At 45.5% G+C, this 18,086-nt stretch overlaps 1 protein-coding gene across 5 annotated transcripts in view; it reads left to right on the top strand.

Annotated features, from left to right (window-relative positions):
* Positions 1–1,995: 1,995 nt before the first annotated feature.
* DVL3 (dishevelled segment polarity protein 3) overlaps positions 1,996–18,086 on the top strand; it is a 65,711-nt gene continuing 49,620 nt past the window's right edge. The window contains exon 1 of one of the 5 annotated variants that reach the window (XM_053310297.1): positions 1,996–2,622. In XM_053310297.1, the coding sequence (XP_053166272.1) occupies positions 2,456–2,622 (167 nt within the window). In that variant the 5' untranslated portion in view covers positions 1,996–2,455. The remainder of the gene's footprint in view (positions 2,623–18,086) is intronic. The other 4 variants (XM_053310296.1, XM_053310295.1, XM_053310299.1 and 1 more) reach the window with 4 other exon arrangements.

Here is an 18,086-nt window from a genome sequence, read left to right as displayed (position 1 = left end):
GCCAAATAAGATTTTCTCTGGTAGAGATAGTCTTGTGTATCTTCTTGATCCTCTCCATGAGGATCATTTCATCATTATTTATGAAAAGGTGACTAACAGTTCAATCCTATGCATGTTTACCATTGAGTAAGTCCTACTGAATGCAGTGGGACTTACTTCCAAGTAAACTATATAAGAAAAGCCTTTCTGGGATCCTGTTTCCCTGAGGGATCAAGGAGATGCCTCCGGGAAGCTCTTGCAGGCATTGTAAATGATGTTATACAACCAAGTCTGGAGGGTTGGGGGAGAGGAGCTGGGAGAAGAGGGATATTATTTGGATACCTGTGGTTTTAAGACTAAACATTATGAATGAGGGGGAGCAGGCACTGGGCCCATCCTTATCAACCTTTTTTGAGGTGGTGTGCGATTTGTTTGTGTGCGCAGTTTAGGGAATTTTAGGGGCAACTTCTATATGTGTATATTTTGTATCACGGAAGCCCAATGAATGCAGGAATGTGGGTTAATTTTGAGGAGGACAAATGCCTTTGGGACAGAAGAAGCGAATGACAAAGTATTCCTTACAAGTGGGGGCTCTAATGATCGCTCGGAATTGGGGATACAGCTATGAAAGAGGCGGCAATACAGAGAAAATACAGCGGAATTGGGAATACAGCTATAAGAGGCAGCAATCAGGGGCGTAACTACTATTAGGCAAAGGGAGGCGGCTGCCTGGGGGGCCCCCACACCTCGAGGGGCCCCCCATGCCTCGAGGGGCCCCCCAGAGGCAAGTCACATGCCTATATATTGTGAAGTGTGTGTGTATCAGCGAGGGGCCCATTTTAAAATTTTGTCTCTGGGCCCACGCCAGCCTTGTTACACCCCTGGCGGCAATACAACATCGGGGCGAGTGGCCTCCCCTCCCCGAAAGGTGGCTAGCCCCGCACTGCCCCACTTTCTGCTTGAGAAATCTAACACGTGCAACACACAGCTCGTCCCCCCCTGCTGTGACTCCCACCCCATTTTTGTCTAGGGCTGCCACGGCTTATGGACTGAGTGCGCACCTAGGAGGAATCAGTAGGGACCAAAAGGAAGAGCCCCCTCGGGTCAGGTCCAGCAATCTGGATCGAATGCCCACCTCCAGCCAGAGGTTGGATCCGGACTGGGTGGGATGTGGTGGGGACACCCGCCCCGCCCGAAAAGGGCTCGAAGGCAACGCCCCTCCCCTGCTCGTATCCCCGGCAGCTGATCCTCGCAGGTAGTCTGCTACTGTACATGGAGGTTCCACCACTGAGGGCCCTCTTCAGCCTAGGCTCTGCCACACACACACACACTCTCTCTCTCTCTCTTTCACTCACACACACACACACACACACACACACAGCCGTGGCAACGAGGGAAGGTGGGCGTGAGGAGAGCCTGTTACCTGGGAGACCCCAGTTACCACAAACCAGACAGACAAGGATGATTGAAGGAAGCAATAGTCACCATTTATTGAACCAAAACCAGCGCTGGTGGCTCTTTCCTGTGCCTCGCGGCCTACCAGGAAAAACGCGCCAAATACCCAGTGCCTTGGGGTTTTATACCTTGGCATTGTTACACAGCTGGGCGTCCCCCATTCAGCCCGAGAGACCAATTAATTCATTACATTTACACATGTGTTTGCCTTGAGGCTGGACTTTGCCCTAAGTTTCGGTTCTTCAGCAGACAGATAAGCAAATGAAGAGAAGACACATCCACATTCCAAGAAACAGAACAGTTACAGTTGGGAATAAGCCGATCATTCGACCCCTATGCTAATGAAGTTTGCAACACCCGGACCCTCTTCCCCCACCCTGCCTGTCCTTGGCAGATAAGTAACTCAGCAAGGAATTTTCCATTCCACACTTGCAAACTCTATTAACAACTTCTTGACCAGTGCAAACCTGAGTTCTGTCTCACTCTTTTTGCAAAGACACTTTCCCATTCCATGAGAACAAAGTAATCACAAAGCAGCTTTCAGAAAAGGCATTTCCCCCTCATTCCACAAGCCCGGCCCCCTCACTCACCCCCTCTTGGGGGGGGGGGCTGTGGGGAGGAAACCCAGCGAGGGAGAAGGTGCTGAAGTGCCGGTGACCCACCGGCAGAGCAAGCGGGAGCAAGGCAGCCCTTCGCCGCCGAGGGGAGGAGCTGCAGGAGCGGCGGCAGGAGGCGCGGCGGCGGCGGCCAGAGCGTGCGTCTGAGGCGGCGCTGGGACCCGGCCGGAGAACAAGGCGCGTGAGGCCTGCCCGGCCCTCCCGAGTCGCCCCGCTCCGACAGGCCGCCAGCGAAGGGAGGCCGGGCCGGGGGCGGCGGCCACAGGGGGGCCGCTCGCTCTTCCTTTTTCTCCTCCTGCGGGCTGGGCGCCGCCGAGGCCTGGGCTCGGCCAGCTGCTGCCGGCTTCGCTCGGGGGCTCCCGGCGGTGCGGTGCGGGGCGGCGGCAGCACCAGCAGCCAGAGCCATGGCGGCGGCGGAGACCAAGATCATCTACCACCTCGACGACCAGGAGACGCCGTACCTGGTGAAGCTGCCCATCCCGGCCGAGCGGGTCACGCTGGGCGACTTCAAGGCCCTCCTCAACCGGCCCAACTACAAGTTCTACTTCAAGTCGATGGACGACGATTTCGGGTAAGGAGGAGGGTCGCTGCTTCGGGCGGCGGCGGCGGCGGCTCCCCCAGCCCCAGCCCTCTCTGCCACGCCGCCCGCAGACAATGAATGATGGCCCGCAGCGGCCCTGTTCCCCGGGGGCGCCCGTTTTCCCCTTCGCCCACCTCCCCAAACACTTTCCCCTTCCCATTGCCAGGCGCCGCCGCCGCTTCTCCCGCTGGAGCCTCGGCAGGCAACCCCTTTCCTCTCCTCTCCTCTCCCTTCGCCAGGAAAGCATCCAAGCGTCGCTCGCTTTCCTCAGAGTGTGTGTTGTGTGGTGTGTCGTGTCTGAGATGCGAAATGGACCCCCGCGCGAATCCCCTTCCCGGCGAGAAAGATCCGAGTCCGCTCCATAACCCACCGACTCTCCTTCCCCGTCTCCAACCGGCCTTGTAAGCTGCCAGGCTGCCCCCCCCCCGCCCCCCAGCAGCCGCTTCCCTTCTGCAAAGATCCTGAAGGAGATGCCTTTAAAAAAAAAAAAGTCCCCACTGTTCTCCGGAGAAAACCCACCAGAGGGACTTAAAGGGCATTTTAGGGGCAGCCAGTCAACCAGTGAGTGGGGGATCTTCGCCCCCAGGATCCCTTGCAGTGGCCCAGCAAGGGACTCAAAGTAAACACCCCACCCCAGCATCTCCCTGTCTACTCTTCTCAAATTTTGTGGTGCATTGCAAGGCCTGTTGTAAACGGTGCCCACGTTGACACCACATTCCTCTCCTCAGAAAAGAGCCGCCCCCACCCCACCCCGCAACTCTTTCAGGCCTGTGGGGCCGATGGTTTACTGAGTGTGTTGGGTTACCAACATCCTAGGGGATATAAACCGTAATTTTGTCGTGTCTATTGCTTTTAAAATTCTTCTTCCAGAGCAATTTGCTGTCTCTGAATAACGTCTAAGAAGAGACATTTCTATGTGGTGGTGGTGGTGGTGTTTTGAGAAGAGAGCTGGTCTTGTGGAAGCAAGCATGACTTGACCTCTTAGCTAAGCAGGGTCTGCCTTGGTTGCATTTGAATAGGATATCATATATGAGCACTGCACTGCAAGATATTCCCCTCAGGGGATGGAGCCGCTCTGGGAAGAGCAGAAGGTTCGAAGTTCCCTCCCTGGCAGCATCTCCAAGATAGGAGAAGATTTTTTTTTTTTTAATAGGACAAGATTTTTTTAATTGAACCAACAAACTACCAAAGCATACAGTATGTTGCCAAGATAGGGCTGAGAGAGACTCCTGCCTGCATCCTGGAAGAAGTCACTGCCAGTCTGTGAAGACAGTACTGAGCTAGATAGACCAGTGGTCTGACTCAGTATATGGCAGCTTCCTATGTTCCTAAGAGGGCTTTCTTTTTTCTTGCTCTAATTCAATTTGACTATTCCTAGGGGTCCAGCAGGAAATGACATGACTAGCAAGCCAGAGGTTGCCAGTTCGAAACCCTGCTGGTATGTTTCTATGGGAAACACCTATTTCAGGCAGCAGCAATATAGGAAGATGCTGAAAGGCATTATCTCATACTGTGCTGAAGGAGACAATGGTAAACCCCTCTTGTATTCTACCAAAGACAACCACAGGGTTCTGTGGTCGCCAGGAGTCGACACCGACTCGACGGCACACTTTACCTTTAGGGGTCTTTAGCCTTTTCTCTGGGTCTTCTCTGACATAGGTTAGTATGCTCCATCCACAATTCTCCCTTATTCTAGTTGCCTTGCGATTTTCCAGAGGAGTAACAGTGGTAATCTGTTGCAGGAAAGTCAACAGTCCTGTGGCACTTTAAAGACGAACAGATTTGTTGTAGCATAAGTTTTTGTGCAGCGGGGAAATGACTTGACTCAGCAAGCTAGAGGTTGCCAGTTCGAATCCCCGCTGATATGTTTCCCAGACTGGTATGTTTCCCAGACTGGGAAACATCTATACTGGGCAGCAGCGATCTAGGAAGATGCTGAAAGGCACCATCTCATATTGCATGGGAGGAGGCAATGGTAAACTCCTCCTGTATTCTACCAAAGATAACCACAGGGCTCTGTGGGTGCCAGGAGTCGACATTGACTTGACAGCACAACGTACCTATAGCATCCTTCATCAGATGCATAACTGATTATTCTCAGTTGGCAAGGGTGCGTGTGTGTATAAACCTATAGACACACACTGACAAGTTTCAATATCCTAAGACAAAGAGAGATTCCTAATTACGGAATTGGCTATGTATGACTTTTTGGTTGTTTTCCCCCTCCCCCCCCCATGATACCTCTTTTTGTTTCCAAGGATTTAGACAAACTCTAGTATAAAGTAATTGAACAAGTTGATCAGACTTATTATTATTACATTTTATTCTGTCCAATCCAAATGATTCAGGCTGTTGATCATACAATGATCAACATTTAAAAAATATAACAAGCTCATTAAAAACCTGTAGACACTGTTGAAGTGTTTCAGTCTAACAGAGGCATTCTTCTTGTGTCCACATGTCACCGGTCCTAGACTGTATCTTCCTTGAAACTCTTGCTATAAGAGTGGAGCTACAACTTAAACAATTCTGTGGCCAGCCCTATTGAAATTATATTGCTTTGTGTAAGTGCTTTCCCACGTTTAAAAACAAAACCAAACACCTCTACCTTTTCAAGGGTCAGAAACGTTTGATGTGTGCAGTATATCCCGTTCTGTGATTTCTCTCCTCTGCATTTTGAAGTGCTGTGGGCACTGTACAATGTGACAATGTGTGTGTTCTGAGTTTGTAGATAGGTCCAAAATAATACAAGACTTGTAGAAAGTGCAGTGAGTAAATCTGTGAGTGGTAATTTCTGTATTATCCCCGCATAATTGATATATCCTTGTGGAATGGTTTTGCTGGTATATGAAAACCTTTGCCAAGTTGGTTTCTGTATATTTTCTCTTCCTCCCTTACCTCTAGTATTTCAGCTGAGGCTTTGCTGGATGTTGCTAAACAGCTGTTGCCTTCTGGGTAGAGGGGCTGTCTTTTCCTTGGTGGAGGAAATGCTGTGGATCGATTGTTTATAAACCAGCCCATTAGGAACTTTGAAATCTTACACTGGAAATCAGTTGGTGTGGCTCCATTGCTCTGCCACGTGAACTAAAAATGCATAGCTATAAACAGAAGTATAATGTAGATGTTAATCTGTGAGTGTGGAATACAAACACAAAAAGGAGCCAAGATGGAGTAGTGTGGCTAAAGTGCCAGATTGGGTAAGGGGCACATGGATTCAATTCCCTGTTTGGCTTTGAAGACACTGTATTTTGGCCCAACTCACCTCACAGGGTTGTTGTAAGGATAAAATGAGAAGAAAAACAACAACACTAACCCCTTTGAGTTCCTTAGAACGAGGACAAAAATGCAGATGTGACACACAATTAAATTTGGGGTCAAAACCTCAACCTTATAGTAAATCAGTTCAAGGACTCTGGTCTGTTCAGCAGATTAGAAATTTAATAAACAAACTTGCACATGAAGGAGGACCTGACCATATAAATCAGGGCTACACCACTTTAGTCGTCCCGCAGATGTTGGACCGAAACCTCACATCATCCTTGACTATTGGCCACTGTCGCTGGGGACAAAGAAGAAAAGGCCTTGTTGAAGGAGATCTAGCATGGCTTATGTAAGGGAAAGTCTTGCCTCACTAACCTTTTGGAGTTCTTTGAGAGTGTCAAAGGGAATGTGCATAAAGGTGATCCGGTTGATATGGTATACTTGGACTTGTAAAAAGCTTTTGATAAAGTTCCCCACCAAAGGCTCTTGAGTAAACTTAGCAGTCGTGGAATAAGGGGACAGGTTCATGTGTGGATCAGTAACTGGTTGAAGGACAGGAAATGGAGGAGAAATAAAAGGACAGTTTTCACAATGGAGGGAGGTAGGAAGTGAGTCCCCCAGGCATTGGTAATGAGACCAGTACTCTTTAACTTGTTCGTAATGATCTGGAAGTTGGGGTGACGAGTGAAGTGGCCAGATTTGCAGACAACACTAAACTATTTAGGGTAGTGAAATCCACAGTGGATTGTGAGGGACTCCAAAAAAATCTCTCCAAACTGGGTGAGTGGGTGACAAAATGGCAAATGCGGTTCAGTGTAAGCAATTGTAAAGTGATGCACATTGGGTCAAAAAACCCCAACTTCACATATACGCTGATGGGATCTGAGTTGTCGGTGACTGATCAGGAGAGAGATCTTGGGGTCGTGGTGGACAGCTCAGTGCATGGCAGCTGTGAAAAAGGCTAATTCCATGCTAGGAATAATTAGGAAGGGGATTGAAAATAAAAATGCTAATATTATCATGCCCTTATACAAAATTATGGTGTGGCCACATCTGGAGTACTGCGCACAGGTTTGATCACCATATCTTAAGAAGGATATTGTAGAACTGGAAAAGGTGCAGAAGAGGGCAACAACCAGAATGATCAGGGGCCTGGAGCACCTTCCTTATGAGGCTAGGCTACAGCATCTGGGGCTCTTTACTTTGGAAAAGAGACGACTAAGGGGAGACATGATCAAAGTGTATAAAATTATGCATAGAGTGGAGAGGGTGGACAGAGAATTTTTTCTCCCTCTCTCACAACACTAGAACCAGGGGTCATCTCATAAAACTGAAGGTTGGGAAATTTAGGACCAACAAGAGGAAGTACTTTTTCACACAGCGCACAATTAATCTATGGAATTCCTTGCCATGGGATGTGGTGATGGCCACCAACTTGGATGGCTTTAAAAGGGGTTTAGACAGATTCATGGAAGACAGGTCTATCAATGGCTACTAGTCTGGTGACTGTGGGCCATCTCCAGCCTCAGAGGCACGATGCCTCTTAATACCAGTTGCAGGGGAGCAACAGCAGGAGAGAGGGCATGCACATACCTCTTGCCTGTGAACTCCCCAGAGGCATCTGGTGGGCCATTGTGTGAAACAGGATGCTGGATTAGATGGGCCTTGTGCCTGATCCAGCAGAGCTGTTCTTATGTTCTTATGACAAATTATAGTTCAACATCTGCAGGAGGACTAAGCTGTACAGCCCTGATAATAAAGACAGCTGTACACTTGCTCTATTTGTGCACAATACTTGGTTGTAAATAAGAGTGTTGATTTTTTTGCAAAATGCTGATGCTTCAAAAATATTTATTAAAGGAATAAGGTTGTTAGCAGTAAAAGAGTCAGTGTGTTCAGTCGGACCTGAGATCCAGATTCATGCCATATCTTTTCTAGGACGTGTTGTGTTGAACAAGTTTCCATCTCTGGATCTCTTTCCTATCTGTAAAATGGGAATAATGGCAGTGTAACTCACTGTGTTGTGAGCACAGAGCAAAAGATTCTAAACCATGATGTGGCATTTGAAACACTAGATGAAAAATAACACTGATGACTCAGTTTTCAAGGCCTGACAGAGCTTGCAAATTCATCTTAATAATGGCTACGGCTCCTTTTAATCATAGTGAATGGCTCAATAAGCATGCTATTTTAGGCAGTTTTGCTTAATGTTTAATAGGAAAAATGATTTTATAGAATGTGTAACTGCTTCTATAATGAAACAGTGTAATAGGGTTTTCAGAAAAAGAGCAAATAAATCTCCCTGTTTCTAATTCTTACAAATTTAAGAGTTTCTTTTTAATTTATACTGTAACAAAGAAACTAGCCCAGTTTGGGGCTCTAGTAGTGAAGCAAGAAGGATTTTAGCGAAATATTCAGTGTTCTTTGATAGGAAGTGAGGGGAGGGGTATGTTTAAGAGTAAATGAACTTGACTGTGTAATAGAGAATAAGGACATATATAGTAATGAAGCAAAAATTCCTTAAAAAGAAAATTAGTTTAAGGTGTGTTGTAAATGGAACATAGTGCCAAAAATCTTTTTTAAAAGTGAGTTTTATTTAATGGCGAACTTTGGGAATCTCTGATGTGAATGATTTCCACATGGTATGCTTGTTCTGAAATGTTGGGACTGGGGAAATAGCACTAGAGAAATGTAATAACTGTAATAAATAAGAATTAACTTTTGACCCACTTGAAAGATGTTGCTGAAAGGACTCTTATAGAAGTGGTTACAATGTTATTGGTAACCGCCAGAAAAAGAGTAGCGTATAAATGGTGATCCACTCTGGAAAACATTGGGGTTAATATGATTAACGACCAGTGCAATCCTGTGCATATCTCATTAGAAATAGTGAGTTTAATAGAACGTACTCTCAGGTAAATGTGTGTGGTCGTGGTGTAGTGGTTAGAGTACTGGACTAGGACCAGAGGAGACCCCAGTTCAAATCCCCATTCAGCCATGAGACTTGCTGGGTGACTCTGGGCCAGTCACTTCTCTCTCAGCCTAACCTACTTCACAGGGTTGTTGTGAAAGAGAAACTTAAGTATGTAGTACACTGCTCTGGGCTCCTTGGAAGAAGAGTGGGATATAAATGTAAATAATAATAATAATAATAATAATAACTATTTATTTAGATTATTATTATTATTATTATCTATGTAGTTGCTAAGAGTCGACACTGACTTGACGGTACTTAATCAATCAATCAATCAATCAATCAATCAATCAATCAAGTGTGTGTAGTATTGCTGCCATAGTTGGCTAGAATGAGAGAAGACGACTGAATCACTTTAATAGCACTTAATTTGTAAAGTGCTTAAAGAGAAACAAACATCTTTCTCTTGCAACAGTTCTGTGAGGTATCCATGTGGTTTTCTTGGTAAAATACAGGAGTGGTTTATCATTGCCTTCTCCCTTACAGTATGAAATTATGCCTTTGTCGTTGTCACTGAAGTGATCGTCCACCTCCAGCACCTTCCTATATTGCTGCTGCCCAATATAGGTGTCTGCTTGCTTTAGCTGGGCAGTTGGGATGACCTTCACGTTTTTGGGTGACCCTACTGGGAGTATACCTCCTGGATATTTTGCTCATCTCTCCCAATAACACCGCCCCCACCACCACCACGATAAGGCAGCATAGCAGGATTTGGGGGTTATACATTACCTTTATTCTCATTTTCCAAATAGGAGACTATAGCTCAGGCAGTAATTGGTTCAAAGTTATAGAAGGAGTGGGAGTAAGAGATGGTGTTTGAACTTGGGCTCCTCAGAGACAAGGTCAACTTTCTTAAGAATAAAGTCATATTGCAGATGTTCTCTTTTAAACTTTTGGTATATTCAGTTTCATCAGAAGAGGATTAGGTTGTTTTTGCCAATGTATGTATACCTCATGATAAGAATAATATAAAGTGCGATGAATGTAAAAGCTGCTATGTAAATAATTGGCAGTAAATTGTGGAAAGGGATCTGTGTTAGGGGAGTCTTTTGTAAATGATTTCACAGAGGAAGGTGGGTTCATCTTGCAGGTCAGAAATGGGAGAACTTGCTGATTCCAGTGAGGACAGAGAGAACTAATGCAGAGCGCTGAGGAATGGACAGTAAACCAGGCAGTCCTTTGGGGCACAAAGCAGTTAAATACAGCTGTGGAAAAAGATCACTGCACTCGCTAATCCTCTTGAGAAGGGGAATGTTTGCTGAGCAAATCAAATTTTGCAAGATGTCAATTTAATAATGGCCAGTGTATGAGTAATAATGGGCAGTTATGTAATGTGGCCCAGGCAGCCTGTGCTTAGGCCCCAAGTCCCATTCAGAGAGGAATCTGTCTCTTTGCATGACAATAGGAGCACCAGGCCTGGAATCTTGTTGTGCTCAGCCCGGGTCTCCTCTGCAGAAGAGGAGTGAAGAGATTAACAAAGAAAACAGATTTGCAAATGTGTTAATCTAGATTTTCCTCCAGGCAGAGCGTTTTCCTTCTCTCATGTATACTTCCAGCAGGTCCTTGAAGTGAGTCACCACTATTGTTGCTTTCTACATGTGGTACTGAGTCTCTGTGAAAATGTTTGCTCAGGCCTGACCTGGGATTTGCACACAGGTGGTCTACACACCAGGGACTGAAAGACTCGCCATAGTTTAGGATGAGAGTCCAGTCTTTATGTCTGGCCTTGATGTGTGGCCAGACTCAAGAGTTGTTTATGTGTAGTCCAGAATTACTGTGGGGCGGGGGCGGGGGGAGTGAAATGTGGCTTAGATGAGAGCCCATGTGGTGTGGAGGCTAGCGTGTTGAATTTGGGGAGATCTGAGTTCAGCTCACCACTCGACCATGACTTCATTGGGTGGCTCTCACAGTGTGGTGGTGAGGATAAAATGGGGTCAGCCTGCATGCCACTCAGAGATTCTTGGAGGAAAGTTAGGATATGTGACGAATGAATAGATACTGTGGACGCTCTTTGATAACAGACTGTTGTGTCAGAGGTCCTAGGGGAAGAGAGAGGTGGTTGGAATTGCATGTTAGAACACCAGGCAGTGGCCAAGAGAGAACTTTTTTTGTATTGGGTCCCAGACTTCTTGTCAGAGTTTTCCATCTGCTGCACTGGAGTCAGCCAGTTTGCTCTAGGGTCTTGTGTGCAAATATTCAATTTGTCATGCGTTGAAGCAAAATAGTGTGTGGTGTACAACTACAGTGTCCCACTTTTTTCTTGGGTATCTGCCTTTTGCTTCATGCTGTGTGGTCCTTCGTCTAAGAACAATGTGCCAGCATTAGTAGTGTGAGGAAACTTTTTTTAAAAAACCACACACAAGCACACCTCAGAAACCCCCTCCCTGTTCATTTTCTCTTTCTCTGAGATATGAATGGTGCGTTGGGATCTGGGTGTGATGAACCATTTACCTAGTACTTTAACTGTGTGATTCTGCCATGCTTTTTGGGGTACTATTGACAGGAGCTCTGGTAATCTGTGTGGTAGTAATAGTTTCAAAGTGTAGACTATGCCTTTTAACACCTCAATGCTGATGATTTCAATTTTCATGGCAGGGTGGGGCAGGAAAAGTACTAAGCAAGAGTTGCTAATCTGATATTTTCAGATAAATACAATATTTTAATTAACTCAATGACAGCATTTGGTTTTAGTATTTGCTGGGTTTTTAAAAAAGTGTAGATGTCATTACACTCTCCACTTATTTGATTATTTTTTAAAAAATTCCCCTTTCCCCAATGTAGCAGGTCTTCCACCATGTTTATGGTCAAGACAGCCTTTTAGCTTCTGGGGCAACACTGATCTTTCTATTGTGGCCATCAATCAAGATGAAAAGGGTGATTTACCAACAGGGTATGGTCCCACTGCAATACTTGTTGGCACTTGTAGTTTAAAATGTATTAAGTTGCTACTTCAATGCCAGGCATGTAGCACTTTCAGCATGGAGACAGAGGCGTAACTATAGGGGGGGCAGGGGGGGCATGTGCCCCGGGCGCCATCTTTTTTGGTCACATGGGGGGCGCCGCCATGACAAAAATAATTTTTTTAAATTTTTTTAAAAAAATTTTGTTAATACAAATGTTTCCTGCTCAGTGCAGCAGTGCTGCAGCAGTCAAGGGAGCGCGTCGGCGCCCCCTCCCCCATGAGCAGTCCCTTCCGCGCCGCCCGTGCCCCCCCCATTGCTTTGCTGGCGCCTGGCGGCTAGTCAGTGGCCTGGCTTGGCGGCGGCGGTGGGCGCTTGTGAGGAAAAACCTAAGTATAATGTAGTATGTTGGGGGCGCGGGGGGCGCCATTTCAATGCTTGCCCCGGGCGCCGTTTTCCCTAGTTACGCCTCTGCATGGAGATGTGAGACTAGTTCTTCTGTCTTCACCCATAGAGAATTGCAACAGCTCTCAATTTTTATAGCAGAAGGCTGAGTTAGTAACTTATCTCTAGGGTGATTATCAGATGGTGATGGGCTCTTGCCTGAGACTAAACTGTGGGTGTGTAGGGGGAAAAAATCTAAGCTTGTTTTTTTTTAATCTGGGAGAGATAAAAGTCTGTTTGTCTTTCTATCTGGGAAAGGTAAAACTGTCACAAATATGGTAGCTGTTTGCTGTAGCAGCAGTGAAATTGTGTCAAGAATTTGTGGGAAATGTGTCTACGGTATTGAGAGTGATGCTTCTTGACAGTGAACCTGAGCTTTTTATATTGAATGTGCACTCGAGGTGGTCATCTCTTTAGGGTTTTTTTAAAAATAGTAATAAATGTCTTGCAAAAAATAAAGAAAAATGGACAATGTTGAGTATTTATTTACATTGTATAACATTAGGTAGGGGTTGCTGGATATGTTTACACCTTCCATATTCAGTCATAGCCTCACCATACTAGGTTTGGGGGAGAGATCATCACCATTGATTGCATAAGGGCTTCCTAGGTCAAAATCTTACAACCTGTGTGTGTTGTGCCATCGAGTTGGTGTCGACTCCTGGCGACCACAGAGACCTGTGGTTTTCTTTGGTAGAATACAGGAGGGGTTGACCATTGCTTCCTCCCGTGCAGTGTGAGATGATGCCTTTCAGCATCTTCCTATATCGCTGCTGCCCGATGTAGGTGTTTCCCATAGTCTGGGAAACATACCAGCAGGGATTTGAACCGGCAACCTCTTGCTCCTTAGGCAAGTTACTTCCCCGCTGTGCCAAGTAGGTGGCTACAACCCATAAAGACTGAGAGTGCTTGGCAAGCGATGCAAGTCCTGAGTGACTATGTTGGGCTAGATTGGGTTGACAGTAGCCTGTTTGACCACTAAGAGCATGGTACCTGTCCTTTCCCTGCTATGCAGAACATATGCAGAAGAGGCTTCCTGCCCTTTTTAACTGTTTTGAGCTGGTACACAGGGAAAATATTCTGTTTACAGGATAAAGAGAGGCATCCTGCATCCAGTTTTGGAACAAAAGAGGCCTGGAACTGCTCCTCACATGAAGGGGTGAAAAGCTCAAACTCAGGTCTGTGTGGCTCGTGACCCACCAAGCTGGACAGAGCCCACCAGTTGGATATTGTGGCCTGCCAGCTGTCTGACATCCCAGGCAGGCAGCAAAGCAGGAGGTTTATCCTGACAGGCTGGAATAGATGGTGTTTAGTTTCTTGGGTCACAGGATATGCAGGCCTGCTCAAGAATAATAACTGGGTAAATTGGAGCAGAGGGCATGTTTAATAGTGAAGTTGTGACACTCTTATCCCCACCCCCGCCCAAAGGGCTCAGTGCAGGGGAACGTATTTATTATCCAGACAGCTGGTGGATGGTGCAGGGTCATGACAGCCGCAGGTTTGTGCTCAGCTGCTGCTAAGCTGGGATTCTCGCCAGCTTTTCTGCCCTGTGGAAACAAGAAGTTTTTCTGGTGTTGGGCCTCTTCCTGAAAGTCATTAAATTCCTGAACTGCCATTTTTGTAATAAGTTGCTCTGGTGATGCATCTTTGTTGTTACACCCAGAATTTTGTTATTTTAATCAGAATAATGAGCCTGGGTTGCTTTTCGTCTTAGAGAAAAATGGGGGGTCTGGGGCATACAGTGGGAAGGTGGGCAAATATTTGTGAGTGGGGAACTACAAAGACAAGGGGCATGGGCTGAGGTCAATTGGGGTGATAGTGGCTAGGGGAGGATTATTTGGGGTCAATGCAGATGGGGTGCCAAGCAGGTCAAGAGGAGTGGGGTTTCTTTTCTGTTCTTCCTTCTAGCTACAGAAAAATGGTTCTTGCTGATTCAGAGTTATGCTGGTGCAGAAGTAGGGAGGGAGGTTTGAGAGGGGTGAAATGTGGCAGGACCTTCCTCTGTTCATATCTATCTATATCTGTCTGTCTATAAACCACTTTGGAAACTTTTGTTGAAAAACAGTATATAAATATTTTTTGTTGTTGTTCCTTCATGAGTAGGGTTGCAGGTTAGTTTGCAAACTCAGGACTTGATATATGGTGAAATAAGACATCTGAAATCTCAGTGTTTTAGAAAAAACTTGACTCTAGTACCATACCTTTTAAAAAGGGGGTGGGGGACAGGCCCACTAGGACAGATATGGAATATCCCAGGAAACCAAGTATTGCTCTGCTGGCTCAGGCCAGAGGTCCGTCTAATCCAGCATTATTTTTCAGTGGTAGCCAGTCTAATTCTTCTGGGAAACTTGCGTGAATGTGATGTCGTGCCCCAGTTTGTCCACAACATCTGGTTTTCAGAGGCCTGAAATGGAACTTGCCTTTAGCTGTCCTGCCTAAGAGCTGTTGTGTTAGGTTTACTGCAGATCACATTTGGGTGACCCTGAATTCTGAGATTAGGAGAGGAAGTTAAATTTGTCTCACCACATTGTCTGTAATTTTACAAACCACCTTCAGCATCACCTTTTCAAAGCTAAACACCCAAAATAGCTTTACTTTTCCTGGTAGGGAAGGTGCTCCTGTGCTCACTCCCTGGTGATAATTCCAGTTGTCGTTTTCTAGCTCCATGTAATGCCCTTTTTAAAATGGGTGATCCAGACTTTGAAATGTGGCTACACTGTAAATTCATATAATGGTATTGCAGTCCTGGTATTTTTAATGACAATTTTTATCCTCATAATTCCTAACACTAAATTTGCCTTGTGTGTGGCCATGATGTGATGAGTTGATTAGTTGAGTTGGCTTCCACCTTGACTGCAAGGTCAGTTTTTCTCATTCTTTTACTGCATAAACCACTGTGCGAAGCTTTTGTTGAAAAGCAATATATACACCAATAATAAATACTAGCTGAACCCGCACTGATCATCGGTGCGCTAGGACTTGTTGCTCTCCTTGCCCCCCGCCACAGCCCCTGGCTGCTTTATTGCTCAGTGTCAGCCACCCAGTCTTGCCTGCCCCCTCCCCGCTGCTCACTTGCCCCCTACCTGCTCCTCTTCCCTATCTGCATATGGAATCCCCACTGCCCAATCGCCACAGTGCTTCCGTTCTCTTACATCTGACTGGTAAAGCACTGTGTAGGCGGGACTTGCCACATACAACCTTAGTGTATTATCTATATAGATTATTCCTGGGTAGTCATTCAGGCCGTATCAACATGTATGCAAAATTGGAATGTTTTGTTTTTTTACACAGTATATAGGCTGCTCTACAGTAATATGGTCAAAGTGGCATATAGTCTTTCTTCGTATCATGTGTCCCTTTACACTTGCTGTGTTGCCTGTTTATCCAGTTTAGAGAGATTGGTATTTTATTTTATTTATTTATTTTATTAATCATATTTCTATACCTCCTGATCTGTACATCTGTAGGCGATGTACAAAATTTAAAATATTTAAAAGTTACAAATTGAAATACATGACAATAAAAATAGAATAAAATAGATATTAAAACAAGGTTTTAAAATTATTAAAATTAATTCTAATTAAAAGCCTGCAAAAACAGGAGAGACTTAAGGTTCTTCCTGAAAACAAACAGAGAAAGAGATGCTCTTATTTCCATAGGGAGCATATTCCAAAGCCCTGGGGCAGCCAGAGAAAAGCCCGGTCATGGGTTGCCATCAAACAAGCTGGTGGCAACCGTAACCGGACCTGTCCAGAAGATCAGGCAGCAGGGTTTATAACAAAGAAGGCGCTCTCTTAAATAGCCTGGACCTAAGCCATTAAGTGCTTTATAGGTAAGAACCAGCACTCTGTATTTCACCTGGAAACATATCAGCAGCCAGTGCAGTTCTTTCAAAACTGGTGTTATGTGGTCCCCTTGTGTTGTCCCAGAGACCAATCTAGCAGAATAGAGGGGGGATAAAACCCAATCGTGACTAATGTGAACATGTATACAAATTATATGTAGCAAACAAACAATAAAGATATGTATTAATATACAATAGGCCACTAGGGCCGGACAATACTGAGAGGCTCTATTTAGCCTGAGGAATGAGGTATCGGTATTAATGATGTTATGGAGGATGGTGAAGCTATCTCTGCGAAATGGTTTATATCCGGAAGAGCCGTTCGACATGTGAAGCCTGCATTCTTCCACAAGGGCATGAGTGGGCTTAGTTTGTGATTGATGACACCTATATTTTATTGAGCTTGATTGTTTTTTTGTTTGTTTTTTTGCAATCTGGAACTTTCACTCCTGCACAGATGATATTAAGCCTTGCCCACTTAATCCAGCAGCCCCAATTTGCCCTGCTCAGTTATATCTCAACATGTTAAGCTTGCATTCTCCCACAAGGGCATGAATGGGCTTAGTCTGTGATTGATGACTTCCACACTCCATTGAGGCTACGCTTGCTTTGGTTTTTTGGTAATCTGGAACCTTCACTCCTGCATGGACGACATTGAGCCTTGCCTACTTTATCCAGCAAGCCCTATTTTTGCCCTGCTCAAATCTCCTCTGGAAGTCTTTGATCATCATTGTACATGTTATTATTCATGTTTCATTTTGAATGTCTTTGATTATCATTGTACATGTTATTATTCATGTTCCATTTGGAATTATGTTTGGTTTAATTATAATTGTTTATCAGTGCTAGAAATCAGAGATAACCTTACTAGTGGCCTATTGTATATTAATACATATCTTTATTGTTTGTTTGCTACATATAATTTTCATACACGTTCGCCTTAGTCACAGTTGGGTTTTATCCCCCTCTGTTTTGCTTGGTTGTATTTCCATGATCGCCCTTGCTTTTGTTTTGGCCAGAGACCAATCTGGCTACCACATTCTGTGCCAATTGTAGTTTCCGGACTATGTACAAAGGCAGCCCCGTGTAGAGTGCATTACAGTAGTCAAGCCTGGAGGTTACCAGCATATGTACCACTGTTTTAAGGTCATTCGCCTCTAGAAATGGACGTAGCTGGTGTATCAGCCGAAGCTGATAAAAAAGCACTCCTGGCCACCACCTCAGCCTGAGAAACCAGGGAGAGCTTTGGGTCCAGGAGCACTCCCAAGCTACATAACTGATCTTTCAGGGGGAGTGTAACCCATCCAGAACAGGCAGATCTAAACCATCTCTCGGGTCCTGTCCCCTCACTGTCAGTACCTCTGTCTTATTTGGATTCAACTTAAGTTTGTTATCCCTCATCCAGCCCATTACTGCCTCCAGGCAGGCATTTAAGGAAGATATGCCATTTCCTAAAGAGAGCGGCATGGGGAAGTAGATCTGGGATTGGTGTCATCATCATATTGATAACACTCAGCACCAAACTTCCTGATGATCTCTCCTAGCAGTTTCATGTAGATGTTAAAGAGCATTGGAGACAGTATGGAGCCTTGTGGAACTCCACACTTCATTTCTCGCTTAGCGGAACAAATCTCCAAGCAACACCATTTGGAATCGGCCAGAGAGGTAGGAGTGGAACCACTGTAAAACAGTGCCACCCAATTCCACCTCCCTCAGCCAATCCAGAAGGATACCATGGTCGATGGTATCAAAAGCTGCCGAGAGATCCAAAAGGATCAGCACAGTGGAGCACTGTGCGAAACAGGATGTTGGACCAAATGGGCCTTGGGCCTGATCCAGCAGGGCTGTTCTTATGTCACGCTCCCTCTGTCGATAGCCAGTTGGAGATCATCCATCAGGCCGACCAAGGCAGTCTCAACGCCATAGCCCAAATGAAAGCCAGTTTGAAATTGGTCTAATCTGCATCATCCAAAACTGCCTGGAGCTGAGAGGCCACAACCTGCTCAGTCACCTTGCCCAACCATGGAAGATT

The sequence above is a fragment of the Hemicordylus capensis genome, chromosome 3 (genome assembly GCF_027244095.1).
Source record: "Hemicordylus capensis ecotype Gifberg chromosome 3, rHemCap1.1.pri, whole genome shotgun sequence".
Classification (NCBI taxonomy): domain Eukaryota; kingdom Metazoa; phylum Chordata; class Lepidosauria; order Squamata; family Cordylidae; genus Hemicordylus; species Hemicordylus capensis.
The sequence above is the reverse complement of the archived record's forward strand: the minus strand, read 5'-3'. Positions and strand labels throughout refer to the sequence as shown.